The following is a 22702-nucleotide window of genomic DNA, read 5'->3' on the forward strand; positions in this document are numbered from 1 at the left end:
GATGGGTTGAGTTGATGGGTTGAGGTTGAGTGAATGGGTTGAGTGGATGGGTTGAGGAGTGAGTGGATGGGTTGAGGGTTGAGTGGATGGGTTGAGGGATGAGTGGATGGGTTGAAGTTGAGTGATTGGGTTGAGGGTTGAGTAGATTGTTGAGTGGATGGGTTGAGCTGGTGGATTGAGGTTGAGTGAATGTGTTGAGGGTTGAGTGAATGGGTTGAGTGGATGGTTGAGGGTGGGTGGATGGGTTGAGGGTTGAGTGGATGGGTTGAGGTTGAGTGAATGGGTTGAGGGTTAAGTGGATGGGTTGAGGGTGAGTGAATGGGTTGAGGGTTGAGTGGATGATTTGAGTCGATGGGTTGAGGGTTGAGTGGATCGGTTGAGGGTTGAGTGGATGGGTTGAGTGGATGGGTTGAGGTTGAGTGAATGGGTTGAGGTTGAGTGGATGGGTTTAGGTTGAGTGGGTGGTTGAGTGGATGGGTTGAGTGGATGGGTTGAGTAGATGGGTTGAGGGTTCACTGGATGGGTTGAGGGTTGAGTGAATGGGTTGAAGGTTGAGTGGATGGTTGAGTGAATGGGTTGAGGGTTGAGTGGATGGGTTGAGGGATGAGTGGATGGGTTGAGGGCTGAGGGCATGGTTGAGGGCTGAGTGGATGGTTGAGGGTTGAGTGCATAGGTTGAGGGTTGAGTGGATGGGTTGAGGTTTGAGTCGATTGGTTGAGTGGATGTGTTGAGGTTGAGTGAATGGGTTTAGGTTGAATGGATGGGTTGAGGGTTTAGTTGATGGGTTGAGGGGATGGGTTGATGTTGAGTGAATGAGTTGAAGGTTGAGTGGATGGTTGAGTGGATGGGTTGGTTGGATGGGTTGAGGGTTCACTGGATGGGTTGAGGGTTGAGTGGATGGGTTGAGGTTGAGTGAATGGGTTGAAGGTTGAGTGGATGGTTGAGTGAATGGTTTGAGGATTGAGTGGATGGGTTGAGTAGATGGTTGGGTGGATGGGTTTAGGGTTGAGTGGATGGGTTGAGTGAATGGGTTGAGGGTTGAGTGGATGATTTGAGTAGATGGGTTGATGGTTGAGTCGATGGGTTGAGGGTTGAGTGGATCGGTTGAGGGTTGAGTGGATGGGTTGAGTGGATGGGTTGAGGTTGAGTGAATGGGTTGAGGTTGAGTGGATGGGTTTAGGTTGAGTGGGTGGTTGAGTAGATGGTTGGGTGGATGGGTTTAGGGTTGAGTGGATGGGTTGAGTCGATGGTTGAGTGGATGGGTTGAGTAGATAGTTGAGGGTTGAGTCGATGGGTTGAGGGTTGAGTGGATGAGTTGAGGTTGAGTGGATGGGTTGAGGTTAAGTGAATGGGTTGAGGTTGAGTGGATGGTTTTAGGTTGAGTGGATGGTTGAGGTTGAGTAGATGGGTTTAGGTTGAGTGGTTGGGTTGAGGATTAAGTGAATGGGTTAAGGTTGAGTGAATGGGATGAGGGTTGACGTTGAGTGGATGGGTTTAGGCTGAGTGGATGGTTGAGGGTTGAATGGATGGCTTTAGGTTGATCGGATGGTTGATGGCTGAGTGGATGGTTGAGTGGATGAGTTGAGGGTTGAGTGGATGGGTTTAGGCTGAGTGGATGGTTCAGGGTGGAGTGGATGGTTGAGTGGATGGGTTGAGGGTTGAGTGGATGGGTTGAGTTGATGGGTTGAGGTTGAGGTTGAGTGAATGGGTTGAGGAGTGAGTGGATGGGTTGAGGGTTGAGTCGATGGGTTGAGGGTTGAGTGGATCGGTTGAGGGTTGAGTGGATGGGCTGAGTGGATGGGTTGAGGTTGAGTGAATGGGTTGAGGTTGAGTGGATGGGTTTAGGTTGAGTGGGTGGTTGAGTGGTTGGTTGAGTGGATGGGTTGAGTAGATGGGTTGAGGGTTCACTGGATGGGTTGAGGGTTGAGTGGATGTGTTGAGGTTGAGTGAATGGGTTGAAGGTTGAGTGGATGGTTGAGTGAATGGGTTGAGGGTTGAGTGGATGGGTTGAGGGATGAGTGGATGGGTTGAGGGCTGAGGGCATGGTTGAGGGCTGAGTGGATGGTTGAGGGTTGAGGGTTGAGTGCATAGGTTGAGGGTTGAGTGGATGGGTTGAGGGTTGAGTGGATGGATTGAGGTTGAGTGGATGATTCAGAGTGGAGTGGATGGTTGAGTGGATGGTTTGAGGGTTGAGTGGATGGGTATCGTTGATGGGTTGAGGTTGAGTGAATGTGTTGATGGTTGAGTGAATGTGTTGAGGGTTGAGTGGATGGGTTGAGAGTTGAGTGGATGGGTTGAGGGTTGAGTGGGTTTAGGTTGAGGTTGAGTGGATGGGTTGATGATGAGTGAATGGGTTGAGGGTTGAGTGGATGGGTTGAGGGTTGAGTGGATGGGTTGAGGTTGAGTGGATGGGTTGATGATGAGTGAATGGGTTGAGGGTTGAGTGGAGGATTGAGTGAATGGGTTGAGGGTTGAGTGGATGATTTGAGTCGAAGGGTTGATGGTTGAGTCATCGGTTGAGGGTTGAGTGGATGGGTTGAGGGTTGAGTGGATGTGTTGAGGTTGAGTGGATGGGTTGAGGGATGAGTGGATGGGTTGAGGGCTGAGGGCATGGTTGAGGGCTGAGTGGATGGTTGAGGGTTGAGTGCATAGGTTGAGGGTTGAGTGGATGGGTTGAGGATTGAGTTGATTGGTTGAGTGGATGTGTTGAGGTTGAGTGAAGGGGTTTAGGTTGAGTGGATGGGTTGAGGGTTTAGTGGATGGGTTGAGGGGATGGGTTGATGTTGAGTGAATGGGTTGATGGTTGAGTGGATGGGTTGAGTGGATGGGTTGAGGGTTCACTGGATGGGTTGAGGGTTCACTGGATGGGTTGAGGGTTGAGTGGATGGGTTGAGGTTGAGTGAATGGGTTGAAGGTTGAGTGGATGGTTGAGTGAATGGGTTGAGGATTGAGTGGATGGGTTGAGTAGATGGGTTTAGGGTTGAGTGGATGGGTTGAGTTGATGGTTGAGTGGATGGGTTGAGTAGATGATTGAGTGGATGGGTTGAGTAGATAGTTGAGTGGATTTGTTGAGGGTTGAGTGGATGGGTTGAGTGGATGGTTGAGGGTTGAGTGGATGGGTTGAGGGTTGAGTGGATGGGTTGAGGGTTGAGTGGATGAGTTGAGGTTGAGTGGATGGGTTGAGGTTAAGTGAATGGGTTGAGGTTGAGTGGATGGTTTTAGGTTGAGTGGATGGTTGAGGTTGAGTAGATGGGTTTAGGTTGAGTGGTTGGGTTGAGGATTAAGTGAATGGGTTAAGGTTGAGTGAATGGGATGAGGGTTGACGTTGAGTGGATGGGTTTAGGCTGAGTGGATGGTTGAGGGTTGAATGGATGGCTTTAGGTTGAGTGGATGGGTTGAGGTTGAGTGAATGGGTTGAAGGTTGAGTGGATGGTTGAGTGAATGGGTTGAGGGTTGAGTGGATGGGTTGAGGGTTGAGTGGATGGATTGAGGTTGAGTGGATGATTCAGAGTGGAGTGGATGGTTGAGTGGATGGTTTGAGGGTTGAGTGGATGGGTATCGTTGATGGGTTGAGGTTGAGTGAATGTGTTGATGGTTGAGTGAATGTGTTGAGGGTTGAGTGGATGGGTTGAGGGTTGAGTGGATGGGTTGAGGGTTGAGTGGATGGGTTGAGGTTGAGTGGATGGGTTGATGATGAGTGAATGGGTTGAGGGTTGAGTGGATGGGTTGAGGGTTGAGTGGATGGGTTGAGGGTTGAGTGGATGGGTTGATGATGAGTGAATGGGTTGAGGGTTGAGTGGAGGATTGAGTGAATGGGTTGAGGGTTGAGTGGATGATTTGAGTCGAAGGGTTGATGGTTGGGTCATCGGTTGAGGGTTGAGTGGATGGGTTGAGGGTTGAGTGGATGGGTTGAGGTTGAGTGGATGGGTTGAGGGATGAGTGGATGGGTTGAGGGCTGAGGGCATGGTTGAGGGCTGAGTGGATGGTTGAGGGTTGAGTGCATAGGTTGAGGGTTGAGTGGATGGGTTGAGGTTTGAGTTGATTGGTTGAGTGGATGTGTTGAGGTTGAGTGAATGGGTTTAGGTTGAGTGGATGGGTTGAGGGTTTAGTTGATGGGTTGAGGGGATGGGTTGATGTTGAGTGAATGGGTTGAAGGTTGAGTGGATGGTTGAGTGGATGGGTTGAGTGGATGGGTTGAGGGTTCACTGGATGGGTTGAGGGTTGAGTGGATGGGTTGAGGTTGAGTGAATGGGTTGAAGGTTGAGTGGATGGTTGAGTGAATGGGTTGAGGATTGAGTGGATGGGTTGAGTAGATGGTTGGGTGGATGGGTTGAGGTTGAGTGGATGGGTTGAGGGATGAGTGGATGGGTTGAGGGCTGGGGGCATGGTTGAGGGCTGAGTGGATGGTTGAGGGTTGAGTGCATAGGTTGAGGGTTGAGTGGATGGGTTGAGGATTGAGTTGATTGGTTGAGTGGATGTGTTGAGGTTGAGTGAATGGGTTTAGGTTGAGTGGATGGGTTGAGGGTTTAGTGGATGGGTTGAGGGGATGGTTTGATGTTGAGTGAATGGGTTGATGGTTGAGTGGATGGGTTGAGTGGATGGGTTGAGGGTTCACTGGATGGGTTGAGGGTTCACTGGATGGGTTGAGGGTTGAGTGGATGGGTTGAGGTTGAGTGAATGGGTTGATGATGAGTGAATGGGTTGAGGGTTGAGTGGAGGATTGAGTGAATGGGTTGAGGGTTGAGTGGATGATTTGAGTCGAAGGGTTGATGGTTGAGTCATCGGTTGAGGGTTGAGTGGATGGGTTGAGGGTTGAGTGGATGGGTTGAGGTTGAGTGGATGGGTTGAGGGATGAGTGGATTGGTTGAGGGCTGAGGGCATGGTTGAGGGCTGAGTGGATGGTTGAGGGTTGAGTGCATAGGTTGAGGGTTGAGTGGATGGGTTGAGGATTGAGTTGATTGGTTGAGTGGATGTGTTGAGGTTGAGTGAATGGGTTTAGGTTGAGTGGATGGGTTGAGGGTTTAGTGGATGGGTTGAGGGGATGGGTTGATGTTGAGTGAATGGGTTGATGGTTGAGTGGATGGGTTGAGTGGATGGGTTGAGGGTTCACTGGATGGGTTGAGGGTTGAGTGGATGGGTTGAGGTTGAGTGAATGGGTTGAAGGTTGAGTAGATGGTTGAGTGAATGGGTTGAGGATTGAGTGGATGGGTTGAGTAGATGGGTTTAGGGTTGAGTGGATGGGTTGAGTCGATGGTTGAGTGGATGGGTTGAGTAGATGATTGAGTGGATGGGTTGAGTAGATAGTTGAGTGGATTTGTTGAGGGTTGAGTGGATGGGTTGAGTGGATGGTTGAGGGTTGAGTGGATGGGTTGAGGGTTGAGTGGATGGGTTGAGGGTTGAGTGGATGAGTTGAGGTTGAGTGGATGGGTTGAGGTTAAGTGAATGGGTTGAGGTTGAGTGGATGGTTTTAGGTTGAGTGGATGGTTGAGGTTGAGTAGATGGGTTTAGGTTGAGTGGTTGGGTTGAGGATTAAGTGAATGGGTTAAGGTTGAGTGAATGGGATGAGGGTTGACGTTGAGTGGATGGGTTTAGGCTGAGTGGATGGTTGAGGGTTGAATGGATGGCTTTAGGTTGAGTGGATGGGTTGAGGTTGAGTGAATGGGTTGAAGGTTGAGTGGATGGTTGAGTGAATGGGTTGAGGGTTGAGTGGATGGGTTGAGGGTTGAGTGGATGGATTGAGGTTGAGTGGATGATTCAGAGTGGAGTGGATGGTTGAGTGGATGGTTTGAGGGTTGAGTGGATGGGTATCGTTGATGGGTTGAGGTTGAGTGAATGTGTTGATGGTTGAGTGAATGTGTTGAGGGTTGAGTGGATGGGTTGAGGGTTGAGTGGATGGGTTGAGGGTTGAGTGGATGGGTTGAGGTTGAGTGGATGGGTTGATGATGAGTGAATGGGTTGAGGGTTGAGTGGATGGGTTGAGGGTTGAGTGGATGGGTTGAGGTTGAGTGGATGGGTTGAGGGATGAGTGGATGGGTTGAGGGCTGAGGGCATGGTTGAGGGCTGAGTGGATGGTTGAGGGTTGAGTGCATAGGTTGAGGGTTGAGTGGATGGGTTGAGGTTGAGTGAATGGGTTTAGGTTGAGTGGGTGGGTTGAGGGTTTAGTGGATGGATTGAGGGGATGGGTTGATGTTGAGTGAATGGGTTGATGGTTGAGTGGATGGGTTGAGTGGATAGGTTGAGGGTTCACTGGATGGGTTGAGGGTTGAGTGGATTGGTTGAGGTTGAGTGAATGGGTTGAAGGTTGAGTGGATGGTTGAGTGAATGGGTTGAGGATTGAGTGGATGGGTTGAGTAGATGGGTTTAGGGTTGAGTGGATGGGTTGAGTCAATGGTTGAGTGGATGGGTTGAGTAGATGATTGAGTGGATGGGTTGAGTAGATAGTTGAGTGGATTTGTTGAGGGTTGAGTGGATGGGTTGAGTGGATGGTTGAGGGTTGAGTGGATGGGTTGAGGGTTGAGTGGATGGGTTGAGGGTTGAGTGGATGAGTTGAGGTTGAGTGGATGGGTTGAGGTTAAGTGAATGGGTTGAGGTTGAGTGGATGGTTTTAGGTTGAGTGGATGGTTGAGGTTGAGTAGATGGGTTTAGGTTGAGTGGTTGGGTTGAGGATTAAGTGAATGGGTTAAGGTTGAGTGAATGGGATGAGGGTTGACGTTGAGTGGATGGCTTTAGGTTGAGTGGATGGGTTGAGGTTGAGTGAATGGGTTGAAGGTTGAGTGGATGGTTGAGTGAATGGGTTGAGGGTTGAGTGGATGGGTTGAGGGTTGAGTGGATGGATTGAGGTTGAGTGGATGATTCAGAGTGGAGTGGATGGTTGAGTGGATGGTTTGAGGGTTGAGTGGATGGGTATCGTTGATGGGTTGAGGTTGAGTGAATGTGTTGATGGTTGAGTGAATGTGTTGAGGGTTGAGTGGATGGGTTGAGGGTTGAGTGGATGGGTTGAGGGTTGAGTGGATGGGTTGAGGTTGAGTGGATGGGTTGATGATGAGTGAATGGGTTGAGGGTTGAGTGGATGGGTTGAGGGTTGAGTGGATGGGTTGAGGGTTGAGTGGATGGGTTGATGATGAGTGAATGGGTTGAGGGTTGAGTGGAGGATTGAGTGAATGGGTTGAGGGTTGAGTGGATGATTTGAGTCGAAGGGTTGATGGTTGGGTCATCGGTTGAGGGTTGAGTGGATGGGTTGAGGGTTGAGTGGATGGGTTGAGGGTTGAGTGGATGGGTATCGTTGATGGGTTGAGGTTGAGTGAATGTGTTGATGGTTGAGTGAATGTGTTGAGGGTTGAGTGGATGGGTTGAGGGTTGAGTGGATGGGTTGAGGGTTGAGTGGATGGGTTGAGGTTGAGTGGATGGGTTGATGATGAGTGAATGGGTTGAGGGTTGAGTGGATGGGTTGAGGTTGAGTGGATGGGTTGAGGGATGAGTGGATGGGTTGAGGGCTGAGGGCATGGTTGAGGGCTGAGTGGATGGTTGAGGGTTGAGTGCATAGGTTGAGGGTTGAGTGGATGGGTTGAGGATTGAGTTGATTGGTTGAGTGGATGTGTTGAGGTTGAGTGAATGGGTTTAGGTTGAGTGGATGGGTTGAGGGTTTAGTGGATGGGTTGAGGGGATGGGTTGATGTTGAGTGAATGGGTTGATGGTTGAGTGGATGGGTTGAGTGGATGGGTTGAGGGTTCACTGGATGGGTTGAGGGTTCACTGGATGGGTTGAGGGTTGAGTGGATGGGTTGAGGTTGAGTGAATGGGTTGAAGGTTGAGTGGATGGTTGAGTGAATGGGTTGAGGATTGAGTGGATGGGTTGAGTAGATGGGTTTAGGGTTGAGTGGATGGGTTGAGTCAATGGTTGAGTGGATGGGTTGAGTAGATGATTGAGTGGATGGGTTGAGTAGATAGTTGAGTGGATTTGTTGAGGGTTGAGTGGATGGGTTGAGTGGATGGTTGAGGGTTGAGTGGATGGGTTGAGGGTTGAGTGGATGGGTTGAGGGTTGAGTGGATGAGTTGAGGTTGAGTGGATGGGTTGAGGTTAAGTGAATGGGTTGAGGTTGAGTGGATGGTTTTAGGTTGAGTGGATGGTTGAGGTTGAGTAGATGGGTTTAGGTTGAGTGGTTGGGTTGAGGATTAAGTGAATGGGTTAAGGTTGAGTGAATGGGATGAGGGTTGACGTTGAGTGGATGGGTTTAGGCTGAGTGGATGGTTGAGGGTTGAATGGATGGCTTTAGGTTGAGTGGATGGGTTGAGGTTGAGTGAATGGGTTGAAGGTTGAGTGGATGGTTGAGTGAATGGGTTGAGGGTTGAGTGGATGGGTTGAGGGTTGAGTGGATGGATTGAGGTTGAGTGGATGATTCAGAGTGGAGTGGATGGTTGAGTGGATGGTTTGAGGGTTGAGTGGATGGGTATCGTTGATGGGTTGAGGTTGAGTGAATGTGTTGATGGTTGAGTGAATGTGTTGAGGGTTGAGTGGATGGGTTGAGGGTTGAGTGGATGGGTTGAGGGTTGAGTGGATGGGTTGAGGTTGAGTGGATGGGTTGATGATGAGTGAATGGGTTGAGGGTTGAGTGGATGGGTTGAGGGTTGAGTGGATGGGTTGAGGGTTGAGTGGATGGGTTGATGATGAGTGAATGGGTTGAGGGTTGAGTGGAGGATTGAGTGAATGGGTTGAGGGTTGAGTGGATGATTTGAGTCGAAGGGTTGATGGTTGGGTCATCGGTTGAGGGTTGAGTGGATGGGTTGAGGGTTGAGTGGATGGGTTGAGGTTGAGTGGATGGGTTGAGGGATGAGTGGATGGGTTGAGGGCTGAGGGCATGGTTGAGGGCTGAGTGGATGGTTGAGGGTTGAGTGGATGGGTTGAGGTTTGAGTTGATTGGTTGAGTGGATGTGTTGAGGTTGAGTGAATGGGTTTAGGTTGAGTGGATGGGTTGAGGGTTTAGTTGATGGGTTGAGGGGATGGGTTGATGTTGAGTGAATGGGTTGAAGGTTGAGTGGATGGTTGAGTGGATGGGTTGAGTGGATGGGTTGAGGGTTCACTGGATGGGTTGAGGGTTGAGTGGATGGGTTGAGGTTGAGTGAATGGGTTGAAGGTTGAGTGGATGGTTGAGTGAATGGGTTGAGGTTTGAGTGGATGGGTTGAGTAGATGGTTGGGTGGATGGGTTGAGGTTGAGTGGATGGGTTGAGGGATGAGTGGATGGGTTGAGGGCTGAGGGCATGGTTGAGGGCTGAGTGGATGGTTGAGGGTTGAGTGCATAGGTTGAGGGTTGAGTGGATGGGTTGAGGATTGAGTTGATTGGTTGAGTGGATGTGTTGAGGTTGAGTGAATGGGTTTAGGTTGAGTGGATGGGTTGAGGGTTTAGTGGATGGGTTGAGGGGATGGGTTGATGTTGAGTGAATGGGTTGATGGTTGAGTGGATGGGTTGAGTGGATGGGTTGAGGGTTCACTGGATGGGTTGAGGGTTCACTGGATGGGTTGAGGGTTGAGTGGATGGGTTGAGTGAATGGGTTGAAGGTTGAGTGGATGGTTGAGTGAATGGGTTCAGGATTGAGTGGATGGGTTGAGTAGATGGGTTTAGGGTTGAGTGGATGGGTTGAGTCGATGGTTGAGTGGATGGGTTGAGTAGATGATTGAGTGGATGGGTTGAGTAGATAGTTGAGTGGATTTGTTGAGGGTTGAGTGGATGGGTTGAGTGGATGGTTGAGGGTTGAGTGGATGGGTTGAGGGTTGAGTGGATGGGTTGAGGGTTGAGTGGATGAGTTGAGGTTGAGTGGATGGGTTGAGGTTAAGTGAATGGGTTGAGGTTGAGTGGATGGTTTTAGGTTGAGTGGATGGTTGAGGTTGAGTAGATGGGTTTAGGTTGAGTGGTTGGGTTGAGGATTAAGTGAATGGGTTAAGGTTGAGTGAATGGGATGAGGGTTGACGTTGAGTGGATGGGTTTAGGCTGAGTGGATGGTTGAGGGTTGAATGGATGGCTTTAGGTTGAGTGGATGGGTTGAGGTTGAGTGAATGGGTTGAAGGTTGAGTGGATGGTTGAGTGAATGGCTTGAGGGTTGAGTGGATGGGTTGAGGGTTGAGTGGATGGATTGAGGTTGAGTGGATGATTCAGAGTGGAGTGGATGGTTGAGTGGATGGTTTGAGGGTTGAGTGGATGGGTATCATTGATGGGTTGAGGTTGAGTGAATGTGTTGATGGTTGAGTGAATGTGTTGAGGGTTGAGTGGATGGGTTGAGGGTGGAGTGGATGGGTTGAGGGTTGAGTGGGTGGGTTGAGGTTGAGTGGATGGGTTGATGATGAGTGAATGGGTTGATGATGAGTGAATGGGTTGAGGGTTGATTGGAGGATTGAGTGAATGGGTTGAGTGGATGATTTGAGTCGAAGGGTTGATGGTTGAGTCATCGGTTGAGGGTTGAGTGGATGGGTTGAGTGGATGGGTTGAGGTTGAGTGGATGGGTTGAGGGATGAGTGGATGGGTTGAGGGCTGAGGGCATGGTTGAGGGCTGAGTGGATGGTTGAGGGTTGAGTGCATAGGTTGAGGGTTGAGTGGATGGGTTGAGGTTTGAGTTGATTGGTTGAGTGGATGTGTTGAGGTTGAGTGAATGGGTTTAGGTTGAGTGGATGGGTTGAGGGTTTAGTTGATGGGTTGAGGGGATGGGTTGATGTTGAGTGAATGGGTTGAAGGTTGAGTGGATGGTTGAGTGGATGGGTTGAGTGGATCGGTTGAGGGTTGAGTGGATGGGTTGAGTGGATGGGTTGAGGTTGAGTGAATGGGTTGAGGTTGAGTGGATGGGTTCAGGTTGAGTGGGTGGTTGAGTGGTTGGTTGAGTGGATGGGTTGAGGTTGAGTGGATGGGTTGAGGTTGAGTGAATGGGTTGAAGGTTGAGTGGATGGTTGAGTGAATGGGTTGAGGGTTGAGTGGATGGGTTGAGGGATGAGTGGATGGGTTGAGGGCTGAGGGCATGGTTGAGGGCTGAGTGGATGGTTGAGGGTTGAGTGCATAGGTTGAGCGTTGAGTGGATGGGTTGAGGGTTGAGTGGATGATTCAGAGTGGAGTGGATGGTTGAGTGGATGGTTTGAGGGTTGAGTGGATGGGTATCGTTGATGGGTTGAGGTTGAGTGAATGTGTTGATGGTTGAGTGAATGTGTTGAGGGTTGAGTGGATGGGTTGAGGGTTGAGTGGATGGGTTGAGGGTTGAGTGGATGGGTTGAGGTTGAGTGGATGGGTTGATGATGAGTGAATGGGTTGAGGGTTGAGTGGAGGATTGAGTGAATGGCTTGAGGGTTGAGTGGATGATTTGAGTCGAAGGGTTGATGGTTGAGTCATCGGTTGAGGGTTGAGTGGATGGGTTGAGGGTTGAGTGGATGGGTTGAGGTTGAGTGGATGGGTTGAGGGATGAGTGGATGGGTTGAGGGCTGAGGGCATGGTTGAGGGCTGAGTGGATGGTTGAGGGTTGAGTGCATAGGTTGAGGGTTGAGTGGATGGGTTGAGGATTGAGTTGATTGGTTGAGTGGATGTGTTGAGGTTGAGTGAATGGGTTTAGGTTGAGTGGATGGGTTGAGGGTTTAGTGGATGGGTTGAGGGGATGGGTTGATGTTGAGTGAATGGGTTGATGGTTGAGTGGATGGGTTGAGTGGATGGGTTGAGGGTTCACTGGATGGGTTGAGGGTTCACTGGATGGGTTGAGGGTTGAGTGGATGGGTTGAGGTTGAGTGAATGGGTTGATGATGAGTGAATGGGTTGAGGGTTGAGTGGAGGATTGAGTGAATGGGTTGAGGGTTGAGTGGATGATTTGAGTCGAAGGGTTGATGGTTGAGTCATCGGTTGAGGGTTGAGTGGATGGGTTGAGGGTTGAGTGGATGGGTTGAGGTTGAGTGGATGGGTTGAGGGATGAGTGGATTGGTTGAGGGCTGAGGGCATGGTTGAGGGCTGAGTGGATGGTTGAGGGTTGAGTGCATAGGTTGAGGGTTGAGTGGATGGGTTGAGGATTGAGTTGATTGGTTGAGTGGATGTGTTGAGGTTGAGTGAATGGGTTTAGGTTGAGTGGATGGGTTGAGGGTTTAGTGGATGGGTTGAGGGGATGGGTTGATGTTGAGTGAATGGGTTGATGGTTGAGTGGATGGGTTGAGTGGATGGGTTGAGGGTTCACTGGATGGGTTGAGGGTTCACTGGATGGGTTGAGGGTTGAGTGGATGGGTTGAGGTTGAGTGAATGGGTTGATGATGAGTGAATGGGTTGAGGGTTTGGAGGATTGAGTGAATGAGTGAATGGGTTGAGGGTTGAGTGGATGATTTGAGTCGAAGGGTTGATGGTTGAGTCATCGGTTGAGGGTTGAGTGGATGGGTTGAGGGATGAGTGGATGGGTTGAGGGCTGAGGGCATGGTTGAGGGCTGAGTGGATGGTTGAGGGTTGAGTGCATAGGTTGAGCGTTGAGTGGATGGGTTGAGGGTTGAGTGGATGATTCAGAGTGGAGTGGATGGTTGAGTGGATGGTTTGAGGGTTGAGTGGATGGGTATCGTTGATGGGTTGAGGTTGAGTGAATGTGTTGATGGTTGAGTGAATGTGTTGAGGGTTGAGTGGATGGGTTGAGGGTTGAGTGGATGGGTTGAGGGTTGAGTGGATGGGTTGAGGTTGAGTGGATGGGTTGATGATGAGTGAATGGGTTGAGGGTTGAGTGGATGGGTTGAGGGTTGAGTGGATGGGTTGAGGTTGAGTGGATGGGTTGATGATGAGTGAATGGGTTGAGGGTTGAGTGGAGGATTGAGTGAATGGGTTGAGGGTTGAGTGGATGATTTGAGTCGAAGGGTTGATGGTTGAGTCATCGGTTGAGGGTTGAGTGGATGGGTTGAGGGTTGAGTGGATGGGTTGAGGTTGAGTGGATGGGTTGAGGGATGAGTGGATGGGTTGAGGGCTGAGGGCATGGTTGAGGGCTGAGTGGATGGTTGAGGGTTGAGTGCATGGGTTGAGTGGATGGGTTGAGGATTGAGTTGATTGGTTGAGTGGATGTGTTGAGGTTGAGTGAATGGGTTTAGGTTGAGTGGATGGGTTGAGGGTTTAGTGGATGGGTTGAGGGGATGGGTTGATGTTGAGTGAATGGGTTGATGGTTGAGTGGATGGGTTGAGTGGATGGGTTGAGGGTTCACTGGATGGGTTGAGGGTTCACTGGATGGGTTGAGGGTTGAGTGGATGGGTTGAGGTTGAGTGAATGGGTTGAAGGTTGAGTGGATGGTTGAGTGAATGGGTTGAGGATTGAGTGGATGGGTTGAGTAGATGGGTTTAGGGTTGAGTGGATGGGTTGAGTCGATGGTTGAGTGGATGGGTTGAGTAGATGATTGAGTGGATGGGTTGAGTAGATAGTTGAGTGGATTTGTTGAGGGTTGAGTGGATGGGTTGAGTGGATGGTTGAGGGTTGAGTGGTTGGGTTGAGGGTTGAGTGGATGGGTTGAGGGTTGAGTGGATGAGTTGAGGTTGAGTGGATGGGTTGAGGTTAAGTGAATGGGTTGAGGTTGAGTGGATGGTTTTAGGTTGAGTGGATGGTTGAGGTTGAGTAGATGGGTTTAGGTTGAGTGGTTGGGTTGAGGATTAAGTGAATGGGTTAAGGTTGAGTGAATGGGATGAGGGTTGACGTTGAGTGGATGGGTTTAGGCTGAGTGGATGGTTGAGGGTTGAATGATGGCTTTAGGTTGAGTGGATGGGTTGAGGTTGAGTGAATGGGTTGAAGGTTGAGTGGATGGTTGAGTGAATGGGTTGAGGGTTGAGTGGATGGGTTGAGGGTTGAGTGGATGGATTGAGGTTGAGTGGATGATTCAGAGTGGAGTGGATGGTTGAGTGGATGGTTTGAGGGTTGAGTGGATGGGTATCGTTGATAGGTTGAGGGTTGACTGGATGGGTTGAGGGTTGAGTGGATGGGTTGAGGGTTGAGTGGATGAGTTGAGGGTTGAGTGGATGGTTGAGGGTTAAGTAGATGGGTTGAGGGTTGAGTGGATGGTTGAGGGTTAAGTGGATGGCTTGAGGGTTGAGTGGATTGCTTGAGGGTTGAGTGGATGGGTTGGGGGTTAAGTGGATGGTCGAGGGTTGAGTGGATGGGTTGAGTGGATGGTTGAGGGTTGAGTGGATGGGATGAGGGTTGATTGAATGGGTTGAGTGGATGGGTTGAGGGTGCATGGGTTGAGGTTGAGTGGATGGGTTGAGGGTTGAGTGAATGAGTTGAGTGGAAGGTTGAGGGTTGAGTGGATGGGTTGAGGGTTGAGTGGATGGGTTGAGGGTTGAGTGGATGGGTTGAGGGTTGAATGGATGAGTTGAGGGTTGAGTGGAGGGTTGAGGGTTAAGTGGATGGGTTGAGGGTTGAGTGGATGGTTGAGGGTTAAGTGGATGGGTTGAGGGTTGAGTGGATGGTTGAGGGTTGAGTGGATGGGATGAGGTTTGAGTGAATGGGTTGAGTAGATGGGTTGAGGGTGGATGGGTTGAGGTTGAGTGGATGGGTTGAGGGTTGAGTGAATGAGTTGAGTGGAAGGTTGAGGGTTGAGTGGATGGGTTGAGGGTTGAGTGGATGGGTTGAGGGTTGAGTGGATGAGTTGAGGGTTGAGTGGAGGGTTGAGGGTTAAGTGGATGGGTTGAGGGTTGAGTGGATGGTTGAGGGTTAAGTGGATGGGTTGAGGGTTGAGTGGATGGGTTGAGGGTTGAGTGGATGGTTGAGGGTTAAGTGGATGGGTTGAGGGTTAAGTGGATGGGTTGAGCTTTGAGTGGATGGGTTGAGGGTTGAGTGGATGGTTGAGGGTTAAGTGGATGGCTTGAGGGTTGAGTGGATGGCTTGAGGGTTGAGTTGATGGGTTGAGGGTTGAGTGGATGGTCGAGGGTTGAGTGGATGGGTTGAGTGGATGGTTGAGGGTTGAGTGGATGGGATGAGGGTTGATTGAATGGGTTGAGTGGATGGGTTGAGGGTGCATGGGTTGAGGTTGAGTGGATGGGTTGAGGGTTGAGTGAATGAGTTGAGTGGAAGGTTGAGGGTTGAGTGGATGGGTTGAGGGTTGAGTGGATGGGTTGAGGGTTGAGTGGATGGGTTGAGGGTTGAGTGGATGAGTTGAGGGTTGAGTGGAGGGTTGAGGGTTAAGTGGATGGGTTGAGGGTTGAGTGGATGGTTGAGGGTTAAGTGGATGGGTTGAGGGTTGAGTGGATGGGTTGAGGGTTGAGTGGATGGTTGAGGGTTAAGTGGATGGATTGAGGGTTAAGTGGATGGGTTGAGGGTTGAGTGGATGGGTTGAGTGAGCACCGGGCTGAATGCATGTGGTGGTGAAAGGGCACCTGAGGCAAAACTGTCCACCTGTAGCAAGTCTTTGATCAGGGCGGAACAAGAGATCTCGAAACGGGATTATGTCATTCGAGTCTTTGTGTAAACATGACAAGTAACAATAGGCTCTGTGTCATGATGGGAGTATGACATCGCTAGAAGGTCATTTCTCTTCCTTCACAACACAGAGAGAGAGAGAGAGAGAGAGAGCCTCGAAGGAGCGCAAGAGAGAGAGTATTCCACCCCTCAACCCCATGGCAGTGCCGTGTATCCCATTACGAGACAGGTTGCTTCTGTGCTAGAATAATTCTGTTGTTACTGTATCCTAGCTTCAACACCCAAAGTGTGTGTATTTTTCAATTTCTGTGTTCCATCTTTATGTCATTGGACTTTTTTTAAATAGTCCAGTGAGTGCCACAGCAGTTGACTGCTGCCCTTGGTAATTGAGATGGCCTGTGAGCCTTTTGGGGGCAGGGGCCTGGCTGGGGCTTAGAGGCTGAGACTGGGGCTTCATGGACACGGCCTATTCCCTGCCCTGGGCCAGAGTTGTCATGACCTGCATAAAGCCTAACCCCGTCAGACATGGAATCTGCACCAGGCTCAAATTGATGTTTTACAGTGTGACACATTATGAATATTACATAACAAGAGCATAGACAGTGTCAGCACTCAGTCAGTCAGGGCTGAACGGCTTCACTTAGCAGTAAGATAAGTATGGGAGGGGGAGAAAGAGAGAAAGAAAGAGAGAGAGAGAGAGAGAGAGAGACAGAGGCATAGAGAGAGACAGAGGCATAGAGAGAGAGAGAAAGAAAGAGAAAGAGAGAGAGATACAAAAAGAGTGAGGGTGAGACCGAGAGATAGAGACAGAGTGAGGGAGAAAGAGAAAGAGAGAGACAGAGAAGCTTACAGCCAATCGTTGGTGCTAGTAAATGATTAATACAGAACACAGAGTCAGAAATAAGCACTTAGGGCTAAAACAGACAAAAGAGAATGTGTGTTTTTTCCTTTTATCGTGTTTCATGTAAAAGAGGCTGACAAAGGGTGGTCACATTGCATGGCTTGAGGAGAGGCTGTGATGTTTAATGCATGGTCTGCTCTGCTAGTAAACACTCATTTGTGGCGGTGACTAGTCACACATGAAATGCATTTTGCCCAACCAGAATGTGGAGAGGAAGCTTTTACAACCGTGAGGTTCCATCCACAATCTGGTTGGGACAAGGAATGTTTGTTCCTCATTCAGTGTAAAAAAAAATACACTAAATATAAAAAGTATACACAAATATAATAACCTACGAAATGTAAAATAAACGTTCATAAACGTTTCATAAAAAATAAAACAAATATTGGGAAAAAAGGATTCATGTAACTTTTATTTAAAATAAGTATGTTTAGAATCCTGAACAGGACAGAGAACAGACACCAATGTTGTTATGACATCATCACTGTGCGACTCTTTGGCAATGACCTATGTGTGTGAGTGTGTACCTGTATCTCTGGTAGTCGTCCTCATCCTTGTCCAGGCTGACCAGCTGGTTGGGACAGGCCTCGTTTCCCAGCAGGCTGAGGTACTGCAGCGACGGTGTCGCCTTCGCCAAGTGCTCCAGCAGCTCCTCAATGTCAGTCAGGTGTCAGCGGTCAGAGGTCAAGGAGCCAACACGGTTAATTACATTACCATTTACCCCAGACCCCCCTCACTTACACACGCACGCACACACAGACCTCCCTCCCACACACACCACTATGAAATTCACGATGGCCTTCAGAGGGCATAGGTCATAGGCATCGTGTTGTTGTGTGAGGGAGCAGACAGAAAGGCTCAATTTAAGGCTCAGAGTTTGGCATATATTTTCCTGTTTAGTTCCCTGTATTTTCTCTTGCTCTCTTTCCACCCTCCTCTTTTTCTTCCTCTCTCTCTCTCTCTCTCTCCCTTTCTTCTTCTCCTTCTCTCCCCCCTCTCTCCTAGGTGGCCGGGTAAATGATGGATGCCCTGTGGTTCAAACGGTCGGTGATTCCAGAGCCGGAGCTGACGGGAAAAAAGCCCCCCCCCCCCCCCCCCCCCCAAACATGAAAAAAAAAGAAGCAACCAGCCTCCCAAACACAACCAGCCTCCCAGACACATTCATCACTAATACATTCACTTCATTGGAAAATTGAGCCCCAAAGTGTCAAAATACAAGCACACTAATGCAGTGGTGGAGTGTGTAAAATGGCACAGCTCCACATCAGGATGTGGTCTAATTGGGCCATTAGCATGTGCAGGCCACTTCACAATCTGACTCAGAGCTTCAGAGCCGCTGACACGCACTTCTAGGAGCCCCAGTTTTAATGTTGACACGGGAGGTGTGTTTTTGCATCATTACCCTGTAGATGGATCTACTAGGGAGAGGCTACCAGGGGGGACAAGGACACATAGATAGGCTGGGTTCTTAACACTAAAGGAGGAAGTTGAAACATATTTTCCGTCTGATCATAAGTAGTGGCGCAGTGTTTGGGTTTGAGTGCTTACGGTTAACCGGGTTACTATTCAATGAGGAAACTACATGTAGTTTTTGAATTATCGTCTCTGCAATTGTTAGGAGGTTTTCAGTTTTTCCCACTACTACACTGCATGGGATATTACACTACTGGTTCATTTGTCAATGTTCATAATTGGTTATACAACTAATATATATTTAAAAGTGCTCTTTCTCAAAGCATTTGGTAGGTTCAGACGTTTCTCCATTTCCCGTTTCTTCCTCAACATATCAACACAGCCCCTACTGGCTTTTATTCCTGTCTCCACTAGAGGTCCCCGTGGCTTAGAAACTAGTCTGTGGGGTCTAAACTACAGCACAAAGACCCAGATACCTTTATAGCACTGCATTTGCACTCACTACAAACACACTATTAGAGACTTCCACAGACTTTGAGAACACAGAGATAAAGAGTCAAATCAGAGATATAGAAGTACAACAAACAGCAAAGACAATGGCTTGTAGCCTGTAGCCTTAGCCCATGCTGAAGAATGAGAGGCAGATAGTGAGTGCCGCTCTGCTTGAAAGGATATTTGGTTCTTATTGAGTGTTAGGGTGTGGAGGGTGGGTAACCTGGGCAACTGGAGGTCGTTTCCGAGCAGATTGTTGTCGACGACCAGTTCTTCCAGCCCAGTGAACGCTTTGAGGCCCGCCAGTGACCTGCAATGATAAGGCGAGAGAGAGAGAGAGAGAGAGAGAGAGCGAGCGAGATAGAGAGTGAGAGAGCAAGAGAGAGAGCGAGAGAGAGAGAGAGCGAGAGAGAGAGCGCGAGAAAGCGAGAGAGAAAAATAAAAATGATACGGCCTTAAGACTGTGCAGACGGCCATTACGTGCAGAAATAAATATTTCTGCCTCCCTCTTTTCACGCGTCTGTAGAGGCAGGGAGAGTTTGGGTAGGGGCCTGTCAGAGGGTTGAATGGTGTGAATTAGTGGTGCTGAGTTCCCCTGGCATGGCCTGGACCCGGGACTCAGCCGCGACGAGCTTCCTTCTACGCTGGCAGGATGAGGGATGGGGGTCACCAGTCAGTAGCCAGGATTCAAAACAAAAGGCTTCAGAAATGTGGCGGGCAGGATGAATTTGTCAATGTCTTGTGCCTGGAGGCGCCCGCTTTGGCCTGACCCTAACCCTCCATTCCCAAGACAAATCACTCTGTCACACTTCACCTTCACTCCCCGGACACAAATTTAACTTGTCATCCATCATCTTCACAGCCCAACCAGTAGAATACAGAATACGTACTCCGGCAATCACAGACGGAATGGAAAGGGAAACTTTTTTTGCAAACTGTGATGGGGGTTGGTTTAAAGGTTTTAACACCAAAGCGTTTTAGTAAAAACATTTTGGGGGACTATTTGTATCCCTGTGATGCAGTCACATATTTCTCTTATGCACACAAGCACACCCACATCACACACTAAGCATAAAGATGATTGAGAGCATTACTCGGGGTAATGTTGGGGCCTTGCACAGTTCAAGCCTTGTTGAAGGTGTACAAAGCCATGTGTGTGTTGTATAATCAGTGTGACCACTAGAAATAAACTTTGATGTCAGACGTTTGAAAAGGTCGGTGAAAGTCAATAGGCTACATGGCTTCCTCGGTGTTCACAAAAAAAGCACTGGGTGTGAACTGCTCAGACCACTGCGCCATCGAAGTTCAAACAGCATAATCCCTTATACTAGACCCACTGTCATTTCCACTATGTGAAATTAAGAAAAAAAAGAAGAAATTAAGCAAATTGATTGCCCTCAAATTAGACATTTAAATGTATAGGATTCAGATTATATTCAATATATATATATAGCACCCAACATGCGACTTGGACCAAACTTCTTCTTAACAATGAGTAAGATATGAAGAACACATTTTTGGCGGTTAAAAGTCACCCACGGACCCTTCAAGACATGCTAACCTCCCCTGTTATTGTAATGGTGAGAGGTTTGTATGTCTTGGGGATATGATATTTGTCTGTCTGTAACTTTCTCACTCATCATTATTCACAATTCAGGATTATCTGTAATCATGTTAGCATCCACATGAATGTAGAAGTGTTTAGAAACATTTTCTACTCTTATTTATAATAAAAGTGACTCCAAAATGACACAATACATTATTTACCATTTATTTATACTGTGCACAACATAATCTGAAACGCAACCAAAACTAACTACAAATCCATCCAACAAGTTTGTAGAGTCACACACTTGATGTAGTCTTTAGGCGTGTCAACAATACACCCCTAACTTTTTGGGAAAAAATATATATTACTTGTTAAACAAAATATCTTTCTCTGAACAATTGTATAAGTTTAAAATAACATAAATTCCCAATTTGTTTGTGTTCATCATGCGTACAGGCTACACTGTCAGCATTATATAATGGAGTCAATCATTGACATGTAAACCTGCCAGGGCCTGGCTGAGACTGGATCTAATAGGACTATTTTCTGACTCATGACTGTCATTTCTATACTTAATGACAAAAATAAATAAACAAGACACATGCTTCAACCACGGTAATATTATTTTCATCCAATGTGAAAAATAAAAAGGTAAACAATGAAGCGATATTAACACACCCTTCTGGTTCCTACAGTCAGCCTGAGAACACTGCCCAGCACTAGGCCCAGTCTCAACTAATACACTCACTGACCTGGCTAGTGTCACTGTCATTATACACTGTCTGTGATTTACTCCATGTAAACATAACCGTTTCATCAAGTCAATCTGCAAATGGATAGCATGAGGGGGGAGAAAGAGAGAACACATTCCAACTGACCGTAAGGGAAAAGAAAAGGGAAACGAGGAACACAAGATGATCAATGTAAAAAGGCAAAGACATGAATACTGTAGAACCTGAGACAGCACTCCTATTGAAATCCCCCTCACATACTGTACATACAGTGTGTGTGTGTGTTAATGCGTGCATACCTCCGTGTGTTTGTATGACACGATAGGGCCTGTAGTCCTCTGGGCTGCATTATTAACTGCTTGGTTAAAAGAAGCCGCATGGCGCAGAGGGAAGGCTTATTAATTGTTGTTTTCATGTCACCACTGCTGTGTGCACCAGCAGATCTAATCAACTAAATTCACAGCTAGGGGAGAGCAGCGCCCGGCACAGCACAGCTACCAAACCCCATCCTGCTCTCTCTCTCTCTCTCTCTCTCTCTGTATGTGTGTGTATATGTATGTGTGTGTGTGTGTGTGTGTGTAGGGGGGATACAGTAGGGGGATTGGACTTTAATTGTCTCCAGCTTTCCCTGGCGCTCTCTGCAGATTTCCCTAACACCGACCTTTGGTTTCATTACCTTTATAAGAGCCTAGTTTTAATACCGAGTTTGCAGAACTAACAGAGTGAAAGCACTGCAGTAAAAGTGCTTTAGTTAAAAACATGAGGAGCTCTCTTTTGTTTTCAAAAAATATAATGAGCATAATTGAACTGTGTCCCAAAGCTCCTGTGGCTGGGTAAAATGGAAAACACACACATGTGCAAAACATCAACGCACGCACGCACGCACACACACAGACACACGAGAGGTAAGGAAAGAGGAGAAAAAAGGAAAGGAAATGAGATTAATGGAAATTGGAGAGAAAGGAGGCCAAGCAAGGAGACATGAGAGGAGACAGGTGGCTAAACAAGGAGACATGAGAGGAGACAAGAGGCCAGACAAGGAGACAGGAGAGGAGACATACCCGTGACCCAGAGGTACAGACAGAGCCAGATCGTTAGTCTAATACTAATGCAGACACATTGATTGATAAACCACCACTGACAGCCCGGCAGAGGGAAGAATACCTTCTGTGATTATTGGCTTAAAATGTCAGTCACGCCTACCAATGGCGTGGGTCTGTCTCATGTCAGATGTCTTTAAGTAACGAATGAGAGGAGGATGGTAGCCTCAGATCTATCTTCTACATCTGTGTGGCAGCATTATGTCAGAACAAATCCCAGTTGACCTTTTAGTAGTGTTTAGGACTAGAGGTCAACTGAGACAGCAGCTATATCCTAACAGCCGAAGGGCCCCCATCTTGAACTAGCAACTACCATATACCGTATAGCCATTCCACAAGCCTGATAGCATCCAAATATATCCTAACAAAGACCAGTCACAACAACAGACACAGAACAATCCCCACAGTTATGGAGGAATCTCTGTATTCACTTTAGCAGCTGAAACAATCTGCAGAGAACCAGATAGATCTTTTCAGACCTCTGGTCTGTTTGAGTAGGGGAAAAATAGGAGAACCTTGAAAAGGCAAGAGGCAAAAGCCTAAGGCCTTGTTTTAACATTAGATGACTTGTGTGACTTCAAATATATTCTTGGTGGTGGAGATTCTGGAGAAGTAATGTTATTATTCCAGTAATATGGCTGCAGACTGGAGAAGTAATGTTTTTATTCCAGTAATAAGGCTTTGGACTGGAGAAGTAATGTTTTTATTCCAGTAATAAGGCCTTGGACTGGAGAAGTAATGTTTTTATTCCAGTAATAAGGCCTTGGACTGGAGAAGTAATGTTTTTATTCCAGTAATAAGGCCTTGGACTGGAGAAGAAATGTTGCTATTCCAGTAATAAGGCCTTGGACTGGAGAAGAAATGTTGCTATTCCAGTAATAAGGCTTTGGATTGGATAAGTAATGTTGTTATTCCAGTAATAAGGCTTTGGATTGGATAAGTAATGTTGTTATTCCAGTAATAAGGCCTTTGACAGGAGAAGTCATGTTATTATTCCAGTAATAAGGCTGCAGACTGGAGAAGTCATGTTTTTATTCCAGTAATAAGGCTTTGGACTGGAGAAGAAATGTTTTTATTCCAGTAATAAGGCTTTGGACTGGAGAAGAAATGTTTTTATTCCAGTAATAAGGCCTTG

General features: G+C 48.1%; 1 protein-coding gene across 1 annotated transcript in view; it reads right to left on the reverse strand.

Moving 5' to 3' along the window:
* LOC135512209 (leucine-rich melanocyte differentiation-associated protein-like) overlaps window positions 1-22702 on the reverse strand; it is a 412825-nt gene that overhangs the window by 119359 nt on the left and 270764 nt on the right. The window contains exons 3-4 of the mRNA XM_064933983.1: window positions 18371-18497; window positions 16810-16949 (exon numbers count right to left, since the gene is read on the reverse strand). Coding sequence (XP_064790055.1) covers window positions 16810-16949; window positions 18371-18497 — 267 coding nt within the window. The remainder of the gene's footprint in view (window positions 1-16809; window positions 16950-18370; window positions 18498-22702) is intronic.

The sequence above is a fragment of the Oncorhynchus masou genome, chromosome 24 (genome assembly GCF_036934945.1).
Source record: "Oncorhynchus masou masou isolate Uvic2021 chromosome 24, UVic_Omas_1.1, whole genome shotgun sequence".
NCBI lineage: Eukaryota > Metazoa > Chordata > Actinopteri > Salmoniformes > Salmonidae > Oncorhynchus > Oncorhynchus masou.